This window comes from Lontra canadensis, unplaced genomic scaffold, assembly GCF_010015895.1.
Source record: "Lontra canadensis isolate GAN:19392208 unplaced genomic scaffold, GSC_riverotter_1.0 scaffold12, whole genome shotgun sequence".
Lineage (NCBI taxonomy): Eukaryota > Metazoa > Chordata > Mammalia > Carnivora > Mustelidae > Lontra > Lontra canadensis.
Window position 1 is genome coordinate 6,689,948 of NW_022631006.1, and position 21,111 is coordinate 6,711,058.

General features: G+C 44.7%; 1 protein-coding gene across 3 annotated transcripts in view; it reads left to right on the forward strand.

The window, feature by feature from the left end:
- Positions 1-230: 230 nt before the first annotated feature.
- SLC7A8 (solute carrier family 7 member 8) overlaps positions 231-21,111 on the forward strand; it is a 48,718-nt gene continuing 27,837 nt past the window's right edge. Inside the window, exons 1-4 of one of the 3 annotated variants that reach the window (XM_032856374.1) lie at positions 231-557; positions 955-1,146; positions 16,425-16,629; positions 17,544-17,695. In XM_032856374.1, the coding sequence (XP_032712265.1) occupies positions 515-557; positions 955-1,146; positions 16,425-16,629; positions 17,544-17,695 (592 nt within the window). In that variant the 5' untranslated portion in view covers positions 231-514. Of the gene's footprint in view, positions 1,147-16,424; positions 16,630-17,543; positions 17,696-21,111 lie in introns of all 3 variants that reach the window. The other 2 variants (XM_032856376.1, XM_032856375.1) reach the window with 2 other exon arrangements.

Consider the following 21,111-nt stretch of genomic DNA (forward strand, 5'->3'; position numbering starts at 1 on the left):
GAACTCTCCCAGAACAGTTGACATGGAAGGATTTTACTTCCACTTCTCACAAGGAGAAAGATGGAGAATGAGAGACGGTTACAAGGCAGAATATTTTAATCCATTTTCTCGCTGATCTTTGGGGGCTGTGTGCTAATATTTAAATTGAAGAGGAGGGAGGAGACGGACTGAGGATGGAGAGACCGAGGAGGTGGGGGCGGAGCTAGCTCAGCACATAAAACCCCATGCTAAAAGGGAAGCACAATCGTGTGTGCCAGAGTCACTCTCCCATAACCTAGAGAGATGGGGCAGTCTGTGCTGTGAGGACTGACGGAGCTCAGAAGAAAGAAAACAAGGACAGAAAAACAAACGAGACAGAAGAGGACATCTGGAAAAAGCGGAAGGCAGAAGACAGGGAGGGGAAAACAAACCCACAGCAGGTGGAAACAAGATCTAGAGCAAACCGGTCTGGTCCACAGTTGTTTTTCTGGAAGAGAAGAAAGTACCGGAGGATTGCCTGTTTTCCCTTCAGTTAATGAAAACTCTTATCTTCATCAAAAAGAAAAGGCTAAGGGGAGGTAAAGACAATCTTTGTTTTCTTAGGGGCAGAGCTGAGTGAAACCCAGACTATCTTTGAAGAGTCTAAAATAAGCCGCTGCCTGGTACACATTGCAGAACCATCCTGGTCTCTGAAGATCTACATCCCCTTCAGGAAAATTCCAGCCGGAGTAGCTGGTACAGTTCTATTTTTATATTTAAATATCTATGTCTCTTCTCCCCCCCCTTTAACAGTCCTTTCCTTGTTCTAAGCACGAGTGACAAGAAAGTGTCAATACGGAATAGGAATATTTTCAGTTTTCTCTTTATCTGCCTGAGTCTTTTTTAAGAGGGGTAGGAGTGGTCCTTGTTTCAGAAAAAGACGTTTCAATTTGAAAGACAGTCTCTTAAAATATATTTACACCCACACTTATTCAGAAAGAGAGATACCTTTCGGAGGTGGAAATCCTACGAGAAAGATGGAAAAAGGAGCCAGGCACCGAAACAACACTGAAAAGAACCACCCAGGTGGAAGCGAGTCGGAGGCCAGCCCTGAGTCTGGTTCTGGAGGAGGCGGAGTAGCCCTGAAGAAAGAGATTGGATTGGTCAGTGCTTGTGGTATCATTGTAGGTGAGTCCAATTACTTTTCCCACCCACCCCTCCTTCCCTTCTCTGGTGGTCCTCTTGTGGAAGCTTAGCTCCTTGAAAGTGCTGTTTTTGCTTCCTGCTCCCCAAGAAAAGAATTGTCATTCACCTGTGCTGTAACCCATCCCCCACTGGTCAAATCTGAGGGGTCTAGGAAGCTGCGTATGTCATCCATCTCTTCCTTCAAACCAGTATTTGAAGGACAAACTTGGAATGGAGCAAATAGGGTTCACACACCTGGCTGATGGTCAGCATTGCCTGGAAGCTTGTTGAAAATATAGGTCTCTTGGCTTCACACTTGAAGGCTCTGATCCCGTTGGCTTACGGTGGGGCTAGAGAACCTGAATTTCTAACAAGCTTTCATGCAGCCATCTCTTTAACAGGCTGGGGACAGGCTTTTGAGACCTACTTAGTTTAGTAGATATTGTGTTGTTTTAAGTCCTGAGAAATTGTGGGCCTTGGGGATGTGTAATATCAAAAATAGCTATGACAGCAGTGATAATGCCTTGCCCTTCTGTAGCTTTTTCATCTTATGCAGCAGTCTTGCTTTGTAAAGTAAATGCGACAGCGCTGTTATTCCCATTTCACTGATGAGGAAATAAATCATGGAAGAAAAGGAGAAATGAGATGGATCATGCCTCTCCCTAAACATAGAATTTGCAGTTTCTCTGGTTGCCTAGCAAGTCCGCCCATCTCTTAACATTTATGGAAGACCTTTTGAGGTTTTCAAAGGGAAATAGGAGTAACTAGAATGACTAGAATGTGGAGTCAAGGAGAAATTGATGGGTAAAATGTGTCCAAGCCAGAAGACTTTGAAGCTCGTGGGCCCAAGTGTACCTAAGAGAGCCAGTGCAGGACACTCCAACCCCCTAACAGCAGTCTGCTGGGCAGAGGGTCCCAAATATGGTTCTATCTCTAAACAACACACCTTCCTCTTTCCAGAGAGGCCCTGGAGATGGATGGGCAATGGCTCATTACTGTCCTTACTTCAGAGGGTGAGCGTTTCTTCTGCTGTTTTTGGTAGAGGGCTTTACCCTCTTCCCAGAGAAAGGGATGTGGGATGATCAGGACAGCTATGTTTGTGTCATCTCTCCAAAGTTCCTTTTGAGGGCTTATTGTGTCCTGCTGCCCTCAAGTCAGTGTCTCTGGATGACCCCATGTTATATGCAGCAGCACAGAGGCATTTTGGCACCTAAGCGATAGTGACACTGGAGAGCACCCTTGAAATCAAATAAAATCAGTACAGTATTCAGATAATCCTCTTCACCTCTACACCCAGACTTCAGTGATCAGGTTATCTCCACTCTGTTTTCAAAATGGAATCCTGTTTTATCTAATTCTCTGACTCTGGGAAATTTTCCAGGCATCTACAATTATAAGAAAGGTAATGTTATTTTTAAAGTTACAGTCATGATCTGAATCTTATTACCTTTTCTTTGCTTTTCCTTTATCTCAACTGCTCTAAAAAAATGAGATCAGCAAAGTATTCAATATGTACAGCACATGCCAATTTAAGGTCTATAAATAGCCCAGAGTCTGTTACCTCTTTCACCAGTTTGGATAGGTGAAAGATAGGATTAAGCATTTTCCTCCCTTTGGGAAGGTTCTGATTCATACACAAATGTGCACACCCACATGCACACAAGCACAATCAAACCTCCTTCCTGCCTCGGCCTTGGTCACCCATCCTGTGTATGTGCAGGCATTCAAGGGTAGAGGATATTTTCCTATATACTGAGGTTGTTCTTGTCTCTCCCTTCAATAGTGTAATAAATGTTGAAAAAATCTCAGATAGGTGAATGTTACTACTGATTTGTCCATAACCTTGTGGACCGCGCTTCAGTGTGAGAATGGTTCCAATATTCCCATTGACATTACAGTGATAAGAATAATAACTCTGTGGTGAAGAAAGATCCCATATAGGTGATTTCAGAGAAATCAGGATGTTTTTCCAAAGTGTGAGAATCTTTGTAGAGTTAATAGGCACTATTCCAACTCCATTTAAGCTAGGGTAAGATACAGTTTTCCCCTTTAGGATGATATGGGGGCAAAATCCTTTCTGCTTCTCCTCCTGCGTGGCTGTTGAATTTCAAATGTGCTAAGCAGCTGCCCTGTCCTCTTCTAGAGGGGTTTCTATGAAAGTGATTTAAGCCTTTTCAAGAATGATAGTGATTCAAACCTTTTCAAGACCAAAGGCAAAAATAGAGATAGCATTTTCCATGCAGAATTCAGTGATCTTCCAACACTGTGGAAGAGAGAAAATTAAAAGGCAAAAAGAGAAAGGAAATTTCCTAAGTGGATCAGGTGATGCTGTATGGGAAAGTAGCTCACTTGCCCCAAATCCATCTATCTCATACCCAATTGACTTAGAGGGATAAGTTAAACTATGTGTTTTGTACAAGCTCATAAAATTTCATTGACAGTCATCCTTGATGATCTAAATAAGGAATAACAGGGGGAGTGAGTGGGGGGGGATAATAAAATAAAATAAAATAAATAAATAAGGAATAACAGAATGGCAGGTGTTATAGAAATATAGAATGAACTAATAGAAACCCATGCCCTAGAGTTACTTATAATATGATTGGGGAGATGAGATTCGTATACATTAAACAAAAAAAAATTAAAAACTAATGATATAGTTGAGTTATGTAGGAGTTGAATGAGGACAAAGTTAGATGAATGGTGGGAAACACAAAGAGTGAGAAGTTCTCACCCAGCACTAGATTAAGAAATATCTTAAAGGATATGGGAAAAGGTAGAATAGAGAAGGTGATTCTGGGAGATTTCACAGGTAAAAAGAGTAACAACTAAACAGTTATTTCCTTGAGGAAAAAAAAAATGTATCTTCTACATCTTTGAATCTTTGGTACTTAGTCTGACATGGAACAATAACTCAAATGATTGTTGTATTTAGTTGGCTCTTGAAAAAAAACCTGAATATGTTATAAGAAGTGTTTATCTGAAGGACTGTTGGGAACCTGGCTTGAAAAATCTTTGAGAAAGAAATAATTTCATCAAGCCGAAAAATCAATTAGTTTGGGCCATTTTAATTTTGTTTTTTTTTAAGTAAGCTCCACACTCAGTGTGGGGCTCGAACTCACAATCCTGAGATCAAGAGTTGCATGCTCCACTGAGAGCTGGCCAGACACTCCTGGCCATTTTAATTTTTTAACATCTACCTTTGCCCTAATCTAACGAGACTATTGCTCTTCATGTACTTGGCTAAGGAAATCTGTTGGCAACAGATGAACTTAGATTTTACCATGAATGTGTGGTCCCTGCAAAATCTAAAGAGAGTGTGATGGAGAAGCAAACATTTTTTTAAAAATATTTTATTTATTTATTTGAGAGAGAAAGCACGAACAGGGAAGAGGGGCAGAGGGAAAGGAGGAAGCAGGCTCCCAGCTGAGCAGGGAGCCTGACGCGGGTCGGGGGAGAGGGTGACTCAATCCCAGGACTGTGGGATCATGACCCGAGCCAAAGGCAGATGCTTAATGGACTGCGCCACCCCGGTGCCCCATGGAGCAGCTATCATTATCTTTTTTAAGATTTTATTTTTTAAACAATCTCTCCACCCAGCGTGGAGCTCGAACCTACAACCTTGAGATCAAGAGTTGCATGCTCCATGGACTAAACCAGCCAGGTGCCCCAAAGCTATCATTATTAAGCACTTATTTATATGCCAGAAACTTGTGCAATTACCCAACATCAGTATCCCATTTATGTCTCACAATACCCTTCTTGGGGGGCACTTATTACCCTTTTTCCAGGTAAGGAAATAGAGGCTCAGAAGGATAAGCAACCTGTTGAAGTTCACACAGCTAAAAAGTATTGAAGGCAAGATTCAAACCTAGAGCTTATCTGAATCCTGAACTCCGCTTTTAAGCATTCTTCTCTATTATTTCTATGTCCTAAAGGGATGCTTTCCTTTAGACCCTGGGCAGAGGTCCTTATTTGTTTTTACAGATAAAGCAGTTAGTGGTGTGTTCCCAGAAAAGTGCCCCAGTATAAAGGGGAGCTGAGCAATCAGCTCAGCTGATTGGGAGCAAAAGGTAACATTCCTGGTACAATTGCAGTAAGACTTGGGGGGCAGCCTGAGGTTGGCTCAGCTACTACAGGATCTGGTCAGCACAGACCATGCTCCTATTAACTCTCCCACATGCACACCTTTCCTCTATGGACCAGAGTTTTCCCCAGCCATGGTAGAGGTACCCACAGAGTTCCTGGCTGTTTAGGTCACTTTATGCCATTTACATATGTAGGTACATACCCAGAATCTAGGTCTGGAGGCACCAGGCCAGCTGAAGAGCCTAAAAAAAATATATTCATAGTATGTCAGACCATTTTGTTTTTAGCACATGTATATTTATGAATGGACTTGGTATACTTGCTGCAAAACAATACTGAATGCAGGTCTAGCTATTAAACCACTCTTTCCCACTAACAAGATTTTTTTTTTTTTTTTTAATAGTGTTTAGCGGAGTGCCTGGCTGGCTCAGTGGGTGGAGTATATGATTCTTGATCTCAAGGTTGTGGGTTCAGGCCCCACTAGGTATAAAGATTCCTTAAAAATAAAATCTTAAAAAATAAAAATTAAAAAAAAAAAGGTACTTGAGCTCTTACTAAATGCCAGTTCCTGTGCTATGAACTTTTAATGTATATTACCCTATTTAATCCTGACCACGATCCCCTGAAAGCAGGTATCATAATTATCTCTATTTTTAAACATGGGAAATTGAGTCACAGATCTGGTAGGTAATTTGCCCATGGTCACAACTGATTACTGAGATGGCCTAACTCCAGAGCCAAAGCTCATAGCCACCATGAGGGAAAGGAATAAAGCCAGTGTGCATTGTGTGGTGGGGCAATGGGCCATGGAGGACCATAACCCTGACATCGGAGTCAGGAAAGACCATAGATGTCTGATACTGAAAAGGTTGAGGGAAATCCTTTTCTTTTTTTTTTTTTTTAAGAGTTTATTTATTTATTTGACACAGAGAGAGAGAGAGCACAAGCAGGGGGAGCAGCAGGTCGAGGGACAGGAAGAAGCAGACTCCCCGCGGAGTAGGGAGCCCAGTGCTGAGGGCCTCCATCCCAGGACCCTGGGATCATGACCTGAGCCAAAGGCAGAAGCTTAACTACTGAGCCGCCCAGGCGCCCCTGACTTTTTTTTTTTTTTTTTTTTAAGGTGATTTGTCAACAAAGAAGTATAGCTATCTGTATGACCATACTACAATGGCACTGGGGTGATTTGGAAATTTTTCAAGTCCAAAAGATTTTCAGACCCATGCATTTTCCACCACTTCAGAAGATTTTACATTTTAGTCTCTAATATGATGTTTATTAGCTTTCTAATCCCTAAAATGCCTATTGGATGTTAACCAGAGGGATGGAGTGTGACAATTGCTTCTTGAGTTTGTACTTCAACTTAAAAAAAAAAAAACAAACACAGAGGGATTAGGATTTGGTTCATTCAAGATAAAAACATGTTTAAAACTCATTGTTCTCAGAGAAAACAGAAGCCAAGTAGACAGAAGCCAAGTAGGAGGCTTGTCAAAACAAACACATCTTGGTGAATAGAGAAAGGCTATACCCAGCAGCGTAATCTTAAAAATAAGTAGCTGCCATTTATTGAGCACCATGATGCACTGACAATAGTACCTGATCAGTGCTTTCTAAATATTCTGTCCTAATTTCATTTCATTAGTACAGTCATAGACAGGAAGGGTTTAAATAAGTGGGCAATGACAGAGCCAGGATTCCCTTCAGGTCATTGAACTCTGAAGCCGCTGGGCTTAACCAAAATGCTCCACAGCATGTAACTCCGGGCAGCTGGGGACAGGGATCCTGTTGCATGCTTCCTGCCTCCAGGAACCGCAGAGCTCAAGGAGCAATCTGGTTGAGCCTGCTACTGGCAGGGCTATAATACATTCTCCCACAGAGCAGAGTTCTGCAGGTTGAGTGTCTAGGAGATTCTTGGGGTTGGGGGAAAACAGTAGGAACCGAGCAAGGAAAGAGTTGTGTCTAAGAAACGGAACCAAATAGCTCATTTTATTTAGGAAAAACAACAACAAAAATACTCTGTACACAGATCAAATGACTTCTTGGAGAGGCTGGCACCATATATATGGCTTTTCTGAATTAAACCAGCTTATTAAAGTGGCGTGGAGGTATGGGGCATACAGATTGGGGTTTCTCAAGTTGCCTGGCTACCAAGGTTTTCTGCTTTCCTCTGAGGGTTAATCCAGCATCACAGCTACCTATAAAGAAATACGTCAGGAATTTTTGCCATTGCTCCCATTTTGTTGTTGTTAATGTTTGGGGTGATGATGTAGGGGTGTCAAAAAAGCAGGCATGAGCAACAAAATCCAATAATATATTCTGAACCACCAAAAACAACAACCATTCAGGAGCTTGGGGACTAGGAACTGCTCCCTTCAAATTTTTAACTCCTGGCTGAGCACACAGGGCAAGAAAGACTATGCCTTGTGCCCCTCCCAGAACATGTCCACAAAGCAGGCTCCCCAAGTCCCTTCTCCCAGGAAATCTGGAAATGGCAAACTGCAGGCTTCTCCTTGGGATGGAGGTAGGAGCTGCTGATCACAGGATTTGAGCCTAGTCTATATTTTAACATTCAACAAACACTTACTCAGCACATTATATGCTAGGTCCTGTGCTGAGCACTGGTGAATTTTGTTTCTAAGAAGCAAAAAGTATCCCTCAGACCTATTTCAAGCTATTTTATTTATAGAATGAATGAAGTTTGAGCTGAAAAGCTTTATTGATTATATCTCATCCCTCATCCTTTGTCACAGTCACGAGTATTCCCATTGGTTTGCTCCCTACTTTAAATAACCTCAGCATGAGCAGTGACGTCACTTCTGGTGTGAGGGTTTCACAATATGCCAGAAGGTGGTCCAGGCAACTTCACACTGCTTCACGTTGTGACAATGGATTACCCAGAGAGAATACTCTTGCTGCAGAATGATCAATGTACTTTTCTCATCTGTAGATAGATTTTAAAGATCTATGAAATGCATAAATGCTATAGCTGGTTCTTTAGGGTACAGTTCTGCATATTTAGTAAGCAGCTGATACAGGCGGGTCCGGTTGCCTTAGGGATAAGGTGGCTTTTGTTAAGCAGGCTCTGATGCTGGAGTAGAGGGCATATAATGAATTTTTCTACAATTTGCATCAGCGTGTCGTTGAAAGGGAGGAAGCATCGGTAATGTACAGAAGAGGAGGGGCTCAGGAGATAGTCTTAAGTTTGCAAACTGCTTGCCCATTTATACGCTTTGTAATCTGCAACAAGTTAGTTATCAGTTTACTTACCTGTAAGTGGAAGTTTCTTGTGGAGTATTAAAATACAGCTGGTCTCTCCTGGTATATATTTAATAAATTTTAGTTTCTTTCTCTCCTTGAGCTCCTCCTCCTCCATCACCCTTACTTCCCTCCCACCTCCAATTTCCTGACACATACTCAGTAATTCTGGTTCAGAAATTTAGATTGGACCGATCAGGCAGATGAGAACTGGCCAGTTCAGACCAAGCCTGACCTGTTTATCAACCAGCCAAGGCTTTCCCCTTCCTCGCTGCTGATTTGAGTCTTCTTACACATCAGCATCCGTCTTGTACTTCCCCTCTTCCAGGAAGCTTGTTGTGAGCGGCCCACGCCAGTGACCTTTCCTTCTTGATATCTTGTCATATAGCACAGTTGTTGTCAGCTCCGTGTCCACTTACGTGTCCTCACTTCACACAATTCCTTGAGGGCAGGGACTGAGTCTTACTCATTTTCACATCCCTGAGTATTCAGCCTGGCACGTGGCAAATGCTTAGGAAGTATTTGTTGAATGATAGCAGTCAGTTAAAAACAAATCATCCATTGGAGATGTTTGACAATGTGAATATATTTAATGCTACTGTACTGTATATCTAAAAATGGTTAAGATGGTAAATTTAATGTTATATGATTTTTACCACAATAAAAAATTTTCTTGGTCTAAAAATCAGTTATTCTCCGGGTGTCTAGGTGGCTCAGTTGCTTAAGTGTCCAACTCTTGATTTCAGCTCAGGTCATGATCTCAGGGTTGTGGGATAGAGCCCTGCATCACATCAGGCTCAGTACTCAGCAGGGAGTCTGTTTGAGATTCTCTCCTTCCTCTTCTTTCTGTGCTCTTCCCTCCACTCATGCTTTCTCTCTCTCTCCCTAATAAACAAATATTGGCTGGGTTATGGACATTGGGGAGGGTATGTGCTATGGTGAGTGCTATAAATTGTGTAAGACTTATGATTCACAGACCTGTACCCCTGAAGCAAATAATACATTGTACGTTAATAAAAAAAATAAAATGAACAAATCTTTTAAATCTTTTGTTTATTTATTTATTTGTCAGAGAGAGAGAGAGAGAGCACACAAGCAGGGGGAGCAGCAGGCAGAGGGAGAAGCAGGCTCCCCGTTGAGCTGGGAGCCCAAAGCAGGACTCGATCCCAGAACCCTGGGATCATGCTGAGCCAAAGACAAATGCTTAAATAACTGAGCCACCCAGGTGCCCCTAAACAAATCTTTTTAAAAATGAGTTAGTCTTGGGGTGCCTAGGTGGTTCAGTTGCTTAAGTGTCTGCCTTCAGTTCTGGTCATGATCCCAGGGTCTTAGAATCAAGTCCCACATTGGGCTCCTTGCCTGGCAGGGAGCCTGCTTCTCCCTCTGCCTGCTGCTCCCCCTGGTTGGGCACTCTCTCACACAAATAAATAAATAAAATCTTTTCAAAAAAATCATCCAAGTTATAATCTAGAAGGAACTTTAGTGCTCGCTTCGGCAGCACATATACTAAAAGGAACTTTAGGGATGAACCAGATGATGACAGTGAGGCTTGAGGTTAGAACAGTGTTTCTGAACGTCAGTGCTGTTAACCTATGGGCCAGATACTTTGTTGTTGTGGGGATCTGTGACGTGTATCCAAGGATGTTTAGCAGCAGCCCTGGCCTCCACTAGATGCCAGTGGAACCCCCTCCCCCCAATTGTAACAATCAAGACTGTCTCCAGTCATTGCCAACTGTCCCCTGGGGCTGGGGGAAATGGTACAAAATTGCCCCTGGATGAGAACCACTGAGGTAGATAAAACCTGTCTCTGCTGGTGCCTGGTTCCCCAACAAGACAGGGGAATGCTGGAGGCCAGAATTTAATCTTTAATGGGCATGTGTGAGGGTTCAGCACTCGTAGCCCCTCAGGCCAGGATGCCTGCCTTTCAGAGGCTGGTGGGTGGAGGTTGGCTCCATCTATGTCATTAAAAGTCCATGTGTGAACAAGTGCTTCCCAATTACCTTTTAAAGCAAGCATGTACAGAGTGGGTGCTCAGTAAATACTTTTTAAGATGCAATTACCTGCTGGCCGCCCACCTGTGGCATCTAAAAATTATACCTAGACAAGCAGACAAATGACTCAGAGAATGCTTCATGGTCCTGGCTCTGCAGTGCTGTTTGGGAGCCAAGCCTCCAAAGCAAGTCCGTTGGATTCTTCTAGAGATGGATTCTATTCTTACTGCTATAAATTCTACCAATTCCTTACATTTGCTAGTATTTCACAGATTACAAAGTGCTCCCACACATATTCCGCCCTTGATCCCCACAACAAACCCATTAGATTGTCAGGACAGGAACAATCATTCCATTCAGGAGGTGAAGGAAGGGACTTTCAGAGAAATTCAGGTCACACGGCTTGTGGGTGGCAAAGCAAGGAATCAGTGGCTCCCCCATCTCTGAGCCTTAGTGCCCTCCTCACTTTTCAGTAAGGGATCCAAAATAGTGGGAGTCCTGCAGCACCTTCCACATCTCTATTCTGCTCAGAATGGCAGCTCCAAAAGGCATGTATCAAAGTCTTACCTGCTGTCACTCTGATGTAGCTATTTGTACGGTCCTGATGGGAAAGTGTCCACAGGGTGAGCTTCCTGCCATGAGGATCAAAGCCCCCAACATACCAGACTCTGCTTCCATCTTCCCCCCATCCTGAAAATCCTGAGATCTTCTCAGCCACTTTAAGGAAGAAACATAAAGAAAGTTCACCTTAGGGGCACCTGGGTGGCTCAGCTGGTTAATCGTCTGCCTTTGGCGCAGGTCATGATCCCGGGGTCCTGGGATTGAGTCCCACATCAGGCTCCCTGGTCAGTGAGGAGTCTGTTTATCTTTCTCCCTCTGCCCCTACCCCTCCCTGCTCATGCTCACTCTCTCTCTCAAATAAAATAGATAAAATCTTAAAAAGGAAAAAAAAAGAAAAGAAAAGAAAGAAAGTTCACCTTGGCTTTCTCTGAACATTATGGAAATGGACAGAACCTCCAAGCCATAAGACGAGCTCTGACTAGACTCTAAGACTAGCATAAGTTATTAAGGAAGGCCAAAACCTTTTGTATCTGAGGGTCTCTTGGGCATTAGAAGTCTGTAAATCCATGCCCTAGGAAATTCTTTGATGCCTGCAGCATTCTAGTATGGACAGGCCTGGATGTGAATAAAGCCTTAATAGGAGTCACATGGGTATTGGCCCACAAGTGGGGAAGTCAGTGGTTATTCATGGCAAACATGGATTTTCTTAATTCCAACATTTCTCTAGTGAAGACTTGCCCACAGATACAACTTGGCCTCTTTTTAAATGGAGTGGTTTGCTTAGCTTTTCTTTGATAGGAGAAGCCAAGCTGGGCCTCATTGTCCAGGCATCCTAGGACCTCTTTTGACCAAAGAAGATCTATGTGATAACATGATTATTTTACTAATTGGGGTGGATGAAAGGGAGGATTGAAACCTCAGCTATACTAGATGGATGGGCATCTCATTCTTGAATGGTTTTATAGACAAGGAGTCTAAAAGTAAAACAATGGAGAAACACATCTCCACAGTAATCAACTTTCTTCCAGCCTCTCAAGAAAGCTTCATAGTCAAAATAGAAAAGACATTTCCCACTTCTCCCTTTTCAGAGCCACTCCAGAAAAACCTCATTTGGACAGGGTCCAAGTGTAAAAGTCCTATTATGCAATTTCTAGAGGAGAGGCCATGTGGAGTAGTGGAGGAAACCCAGGCTGGAAGTCCAAGGCCTTGGCCTCTAGTCCAGGCCTTGCTGCCTATGCTTTGTGAGACTTTGGTCAAGTCTCCTCTCCTCTCTAAAACTCAGTCTTAGCAAAAGTAAATAGGAATGATGATATCCACCCTGTGCACCTAGGAAAGTCGTTCTGAGAATCAAATAAAGTAACAAATGAGAACACTTTGTAAATCACCATCGAACATGGTGCGGTAGAAGAAAGGAATCGGATATGTGTTCCAGTATCTTAATAAGCATCTTCTCATAATAAGCATCATCTTGGTAAAACCGACTATTCCCTGAGAAAAGCTTGAGGCTACGATAGAAGATTTAGGTTCTAATCCAGTTACTACTAACTTACTCTGTGGTTTAGGAAAATAACAACTTGTGTCTCAGTTTCTTCATCCATAAAATAGGGATGGTAATACCTCCCTCATTTTTTACCATTTGGAAAATTGAAGTAATAGTTGCCCTATTTTCCTCCCCTATAAATTGGAGATGGTAGGGGCACCTGGATGGCTCAGTCGGTTAAGCGTCTGACTTTGGCTCAAGTCATGATTTCAGGGTCCTGAGATCAAGACTTGCTTTGGGCTCCCTGCTCCCCAGGGAATCTGTTTGTCCCACTGCTCCTCCCCACCTACCCCCTGCTCATACTCTCTCTCTCTCTCAAATAGATTAAAACTTTAAAAAAAATTGGAGGTGGTAATAATAGCCGGATCACCCTTCAGCAGTGAAATAAGTAGGTTGCTTTATTCACTGGCTTGCCATACATACTTGACATACTTCACAGGATTTGGAGATTCCAAAGAAACACATATAGTGCTCTGTGGAGCTAAGTTCTAGATGGAAGTCTGACACCATTCAGTAAACATATATGGAGTGTCTACTGTGTGACACTTTACAGGTGAAGGGAAACCATAGAGTCCCTGCTGTCATGAGTCTTATAGTCCAGTGGGAGAGAGAAATATTAATCAAATAATCACACTAAGATTGTATATAGTAGACATTACTTTTGAGTAAATGTAATGTGAATGTTTTTTCAGCTATGTCTGACATTCTTCCCCCTCCAGAAGCTCCAGAGGCTGCTCAGGTGGAGGAAATGTTATTTGATTCTGGTTTTCTAGGTAGCAGCTTCCTAGAATCAAAGAGAGACATTCCTATCTTCCTGTTCTCTAGCACTCCGTTTTGGCTATAGCATAATTCTCCCCCCCCCTTTTTTTTAAGTTTTTATCTTTGTAATTTTAATTTGGCCAAAATTAAGATTGTAGGGCAAGGGGTAGAATTCAATTTTTGTAAAATGAAGATTCTTGTCCTAATGTCAACTTATTACAAACCTCACCATCACTCCAACAGCCCCATGGAAGGACATATCTAGAATAAGGGGAGGCAGGAAGTGATCAGACCATGTAAATGGCTGTTGGTGTTGCACATCCCATCTTTCAGTGGCTGCCTCCACCTGGAATGAGGAAAGGAGCACACACTCTGGAAATGCCAGAACAAAAGCTGGAGAACAGAAGCGCTTCCTGAGCCCCACTGTGGTATTTGTTTTCTGAGAATCCTTAGTGGAACATTGACACTTCATTCCTGGGAAGACAGGATCTCTTCAATAACATTCACAACTACTTCCTCCTTGTGACAGCCATTCCTGGCTCTGAGAAACACCTGCCTCTTCCCCCATCAGTATCTTGCAGTATCTTGCAGACCAAAGTCAAACCTTGTTTTTCTCCTGTATTGACTGTTTTTCTAACCTCTTGAACTAGTTTTATAATCTAGGTGTGTTACTCTCTTCATGGCTGCCTTTGAAGTGCCCTACAAATTACTCTTCTGATAAATTCCTGCTAGACAAGGAGTTTGCTATCACCTTTTGCCCTGTTAGCAACTCCGTCTCCAGTTCTCAGCTTCTGGCACTTGGTATCTTCCAGAGGGCAGCAGCACATTTCGCTTGGCAGATTAAGGGTCACCTGCCAGGGTAACTGTGTCCTGAGTCCTGGCACACTATTAGAAGGCCTCCAAGTCTCCACTAGCCCAGTCTTCATGCAAAGCACACGTGGAGACTGGTGGAGGAGAGGGGGCACTGAAAGGTGTCTCTTGTTCCTATCATAGGCAGTGGCTTAACCGACTGAGCCACCCAGGACTCATAGGACTTAAAATAAATGTATGAGAAAAGGAAAAGCCCTTAAGAACCTGTGGGGCCCAGAATCTCATTTTTCTATCTCTCTTTGCCTCATGTTTAGATCACAAAGTTGAACATGAGGTATTGTTTCTTCTTTTAGCGTCATCTCTATATGTGGCCCAGTTCCGTTGGGTTGGACTATCTGCAGAGAAGGAAGGCAAGTTTGAGGGATGCCTGGGTGGCTCAGTCAGTTAAGCCACTGCCTTCAGCTCAGGTCATGATCCCAGAGTCCTGGGATTGAGGCCCGCATCAGGCTCTTTGCTTGGCAGGGAGCCCACTTCTCTCTCTTCCTCTGCCTGCCACTTTGCCTGCTTGTGTGCACATTCTCTCTCTCTCTCTCTCTCTCTGACAAATAAATAAATAAATAAATAAATGAATAAATAAATAACATCTTTAAAAAAAAGAAGAAGAAAGGCAAGTTTGAGACAAATGTGCTTCCCTTCCAGCTGCATCCAGCTGCAGATCCTATATGTCCATCTCATGGTTACTGCTCTTCCACCTGCCTAGAGCCCTTCCCTTTCCCATTCATCTCACACTACAGTTTTTTAGTGTGAAAAGCCATCCCAGTGGAATAAAATGTATTGCTTTTAGAAAGTGAATATTCTCTTCTTGTCCCCTTTGACTGAAATAACTGATGCATGGCCTGGGATTAAAAACTGAATTTTGATTTAGAAGCGAAAAGTTTCAGGACTGGATTGAGGCTGAGTTATGTTTGAGATCTGAAAGTCATTTTTGCAAGTTGAGTGTAAAATCCTATACTCTGCATCTCGTTCAGCCCAGATCTGAACCCCTTAAGAGAAGTGGTAGGAATATGAGATGTCCTCAGAACACTGTCAAACCAGGCTGGCCTCATAATACTCCTGTTCTCCATTTCTACCTGGATCCACTTGGTCTCTGCTTCTTCCTTCAGACTTTCAGTAGTACAGCTGGGTGGGGCTCAGAGAGAGAGTTTTCAAAGCACCTGTGCAGTGCACCCTGATCACCACCTTGAATCACAGGAAGTAGAGGGAAGCTTGGGAAGAAATTGTCAGGAGCTGCTCCCACCCTCTTACTCCTCCCCTACCCAGCACACACATCCCAAAAGCCAACCATTCAATCTTTGCTGCCAGCCTCATTTCTCAGGAGAAAGTCAGCCCCTTGCACACAGAAGCAGAAATAGATTAGTGGAAAGTGCACTGGATTAAGCATCAGGAGACCAACTTCTAGATCCAATTTTACCCGTCAGTAGCCGTGGAATTTGGAAAAGGCAATTAGCCCCTCTGTGTCTTAGCCTCTTTGCAAAATAGAGGAATACCTGTTCTTCCTCCTCTTTCTGTACTTCAGAAGGTTGCTGTGAGGGTCACATGAAACAATGAAGGGGGGCAACCTTTCAAGAATGTAGTGCTAAACCCTTGCACATATTGCATTTCTATGAACCACTTTGTAGGACTAGGACTATTTTTAGGATTGTTTTTATAGGGTTATTTCATGTTCCTCACCAAGAGTGGGGCTGTCCTGTCTGGGGTGAAAGCCAGTCTCCAGGAGTGCTGTCGAGGCTCATAAGTCTTGAAAATCCCCAGTCACGGGGTATGACCACAGTCTGTCTGAAATGTATTGCCCTTAGGCTCACTTTTGAAGCTTTCTACTCTGCAGACTGTCTCTGAGAACAGCCTGCTTTTCCAGTCTTGCCATTTTGTTAGTCTTAAGACCTTTGTTACCTCGGGTGGACCATGGTACAGTCCGGTAACAGGATCTTGAGGTTCAATACCCAACCCACCACTTACTACCATGTGGACTCAGGCAGTGCACTAGGTATCACTAAGACTCAGTTTCCTCCTCTGTAAAATGGGAGAAATGATATCTGACTCTATACTGAGGACTAAAGGAGACATGTAAATTACTACTAGACACACCTGCCTGAAGGTGATTTATGCATTCCAAAAGCATTTTAGAATCAAACCAGAGATGAGACCACTCCTGCGAATGCCAGTCCTATCAATTGTGCTGACTCCACTGTCTCTCCTGGCAACTTTGGTGCCTCATACAGGGAATATCATTGGCTCTGGAATCTTCGTCTCGCCGAAAGGTGTGCTGGAGAACGCCGGCTCTGTGGGTCTCGCTCTCATTGTCTGGATTGTGACTGGTCTCATCACCGCTGTGGGAGCCCTGTGCTATGCTGAGCTTGGGGTCACCATCCCCAAATCTGGAGGTGATTACTCCTACGTCAAGGACATCTTTGGAGGACTGGCTGGGTAAGAGGATCTGTGGAGGCCTGGGTGGTCTAGAAGCCGAGGCCAGTGGTTGCCAGTGTGCCAAGGATTCCTCTTTTGGATTCCTCTTTTGCCTCCCTGTCATGGTCGTGTAGTGTAGCTATGTGTCCCCTCGATTCTCCTGAGGGTGGCAGAAGAACCAGGTTCTAGTTTTGACCTCTCTGTTGACCTCAGCGGGCAAGATTCTATGGGTGACAGCAAATAGAACTTTATGACAACTCTGACTGTAGACTCTCAGGGAAAGCACATCACAAAACAAAGCCATCTTATCTTGACAAATTAGAGTGACCACCTAAGATATGGGGTACCCCCTTCTCACACAACCAAGGATGATGGCTTCCTGAAGGGCCAGGCCCTGAGCTTGAGTTTCCTTAGCATTTGTGGCCCTGCTACTGCGGAGCTGAGCGCTCACCAAGGGGCCAAGGGTGTGGAGCGCACTTCCCTCTCATGACCCCGCTCAGTGCCACTCCTGGCAGTTGCTTAAGCGGCCACACCCTAAGCATGTCCTGGCTGTCAGAATTCTGGGGTTGCCAATTTTATTTTCCACCACTGGATGCTGGGGCCCAGAGCATAGAGAAGAGACAGTAGGAGGACAGGGGAGAGAGAAACGAAGCCAAGACGTATTTTTATGCTAGCAGACTCTTCACCCCTCGTCGTCAAACCACTTTATTGTCATTGCGGAGGGCCGGCTGTCTGGTTGAGCAGGGACTGGGCTCCTCAGCATCCCAGAAAACAATAAGGAGATGCACCCCATTAGCCCACCCACCTCTCTTAATGCTGCCTAGTGACATGCCCAGCCTTCCCCCCATGACTCGTGAATCCCTGCCATGCATGTTGGTGGGGGTGGGGGTCCCTGCAGCTGTCTTGGGTCAAGTTCTGTCCTGTTCCCTCTTCAGGTTCCTGAGACTATGGATTGCAGTGCTGGTGATCTACCCCACCAACCAGGCTGTTATCGCCCTCACCTTCTCCAACTATGTGCTGCAGCCGCTCTTCCCCACCTGCTTCCCCCCAGAGTCTGGCCTTCGACTCCTGGCTGCCATCTGCTTATGTAAGTGCCATCTGGGCCTTGCTCTCAGGATGGCCTCTTTTGGCCTTCCTGGCGGTCCGCATGCCTCCGGTTCTCCTGCCTCTCCCTCTTTCTTTCCTTCCCTCCTTTATTATTTCCCCCCATTGCTTTTCCTACATGGGTGCTTTAGATGAATTGATTCTGAATAATGAGCTGGTTTTCAAAAAAAAAAAAAAAAAAAGAGAAGAAGAAGAAATGCTGGTAGCTACTCAGAGGCACAGTAATTTTCACAGCACTTTCATCTATATTATCTGATCTGAGCCTCATGACAAATCCATGAGGTAAGCAGGGCCTGGATTATCACTTTCCTAAAGCAGATAAGGAAAGGAGCCAGGCAAGTGACATACCCAAGGTGGCAGGCCCTGAGTGGAGCCGGGTCTCCTGACTCCTTCTCTTTCCAGCACGTACGTATGCCGTACACTATGCTGGAGCTTCCTGCTGCTTGCAGGAAGATTTTTCTGGCTTCATCCACCTCCTCCTCAATCTGCCAGATCACATCTTAAAACTCTTTGGGAGGAGAGTGTAAACATGTGAGTTGGGAGAACATAAATGCATTTTCTGTGGTTCCCCACACCCTTGATATGTTTCCTGCCTAACAGGGGGAGAAAAGCTATATACACAGGTTCTGTGGTGAAGAGTCAATTGCAGTAAAAATTCAGAGAAGGGGGAAAGATGTGTGTGAGCTGGAAAAGTTAGAGATTTATTGTAGAGAAGTTCTGCAACTCATACTTTAAGGAATTCTCAGGGATCTCAATGGGTTGGGGTGTTTTATATCTTTAAACCAAAAACTAATTTTTTTTTTTAGATTTATTTCTTTATTTTGGGGGGGAGGGGCAGAGGGAACGGGAGACAAGCAGGCTCCCTCCTGAGCAGGGAGCCTGATGAGGGGCTGGATCCCAGGGCCCTGAGATCATGACCTGAGCTAAAATCAAGGTGAAATCAAGCTGAAATCAAGACCATCACCTGAGCCCTCCTGGTGCCCCCCACAAAACTAATTTCCAAAGTAAATATTTGGATTTTTTTCAAAGGCTCCACTTTTGGAGTTAACATGACCCCTGCCCTACCATGCTTTTCAACACACATACACTTAGCTGAGAGCAGTGACCATCCCGGCCACACCCTTTCCCAGGTCTTGACACTTTCCTTCTATCGTGCTGGTGGGAAAGGGAGGGAGGCATCACTTGCCCACCCCAAAGTCTCTCACAGGGCAGCCAGCTGGGATCCAAGGAGTGGTCTTCTTGGCAAGTGTGCCCTCTTTGGCAGTGATATTCAGCCCTGGGCTAAACCCCTACCATCCAGACAGGTGGTACTCTGGGGCCAAGATACTTGTTTGGACTGTATTCCTTATGCTCGGTCAGGTCTGCTTATGGCCCTGGAGGCAAAGGAATGTGGGCTCCAGAACCAGGTTGCTTGAGGCTGTATCTCTCTGCACCATTTTCTAATTGTGGCAAAGGCTTGGCAAAGTTCTACACCCCACCCCACTGTGAGAGGGGGTTGTAATCCTGCCTCCACAGGAGGTCATGGTTGCAAGGATTGCATGAGACAACACATGTTCTTAGCACAGGGTCATGTAGCCACTGAGGGTGGTCCCTGAGGGTAGTCACTCAGTCCTTGCTTGCTAGCTGGATCCAGAGCTGGGAGGGAGAGGTGTGGGGAGGGGCATGGGAATGCAGGAAGAGTTGCTGTTTCTGCCATCAGCCAGGTTAATGGGCGTGGGAAGAGGGACCCCATAAGTGCTGGCCACTGTTATTTCAGTGTCTCGTGCACGCAGACTTGCTTCCTTTTTCCTGCTGATACTGCTGAAGTGTCTCAGACAAGAAGCCGCCCTTACTCTCCCATGAGTAATTGAGAACCCTCACACTGGTCACCAAGGAGAGAAAGCAGGCCATAGGATAGAGTTCCCTGGACTGCTGACCCTACAACTTCCTTTGCCTACCCCCAACCTGCCAAGGGTAGGTGACCCCTCTGCAAAGACCCTCTGCAGTAATACAGCCCCACAGATGTCCCCTCAGGACAGGAAATTAGGACTGTCTGCCTCTCCAGAAAGACAGGTTGCGTGCCATCCCCTCCACAGCTCACCTCTCACTTTGACACCGCTAGCACAGAGGGAAGGAGGAATTAGAATTTAAAATTCTGAAGACCACATGACAAAGTCTCTCATCTCCCAATTTCTGCCATCCAAGGTTCAGTAAAGCTCATCTGGTTTGTCCTCTGCCTCCTAAAGAGAACTTCAAGGAGATTATCTTGAACTTAACATTGGTCAGTCCTGTCCTCCAGAGACAGGAGTTTTTCAGTGTCCTTGAGATAGGTATTCAAGTACTTTTCCACCTTCGTAAGGAGGAAAATTTTCTTAAACCTGAACTTATTTCTCCTTATTCCTTTTGGGGGAAATGGAAAACAGGTCCTCACCTTAATCCTGTGCCACCCCCTTCCTCCCAGATGGGAAGGCCATGTGGAGCCCAGGACCCCTCTCCCTGCAGGGGTGTGTGAGCAGATGTAGCCACACACTCACATTTTCTCACCAGACACTCCCAGCTGCTTCAAGTCTGTGCAAAGAAAGGTTCTGTTTTCTGGTTTGTTGAATACTTTTTTTTCTGGAGCCCACTTTCACAGGCCCCTCAAATCATCTCTTAAGTATCCAGTGAAGGGGCGCCTGGGTGGCTCAGTTGGTTAAGCATCTGCCTTCGACTCAGGTCATGATCCCAGGGGCCTGGGATGGAGCCCCTCATAGGGCTCCCTGCTCAGGGAGTCTCCTTCTCCCTCTGCCTCTCCTTGCCAGCCCCCTTCCCCCGCTCATGCTCTGTCTCTCTCACTCTCAGATAAATAAATAAAAATCTTAAAAAAAAAAAAAAAAAAAAAGGTATCCGGTGAAATAGGAACCAAATGGTCAGGAAGGCTTTCCTTAAATGCTCTTACCTTTTTTTTCCCAGGCTCCCTGTCCTTTTAGCCAGTGCCAGGCCAGCCGGCTGTGTGAAAATAGGCCTGGTGCTCTTTGGCAGGAGAGCCAAGTGTGGCCCAGTCCAGCTATATTTTTGAGAGAACCAGTGGAGAGCTTGGGCTCTTCTGAGTGTATTTTAACCAGAGGCTCTGTTTTCTGCTGGATCATCCTGGCATGCCAAGGGCAGGCTGACCCACTGTAGGATGAGAGTTTTTGAGGGAAAGGCCACCCTCTGTGGAGAGGTCACTGGTGTGTTCTGGAGAGAGCTAGAAGACAAAGTGGGGAACCCAGCAGGGAGATCCATGTGGCAAAGCCCCTGCCTGGCACTGGCTGTGGGAGGGAGATCAGGTCAAGTGTGGTTCTTTGGTGGGGTCAGAATACATTGGATGAAAAATGGTGGTGGGACAGCCGGATGGGGGTTGGAGAGGTGGAGAGAACCTGCTGGAATTGGCTTGCCTGC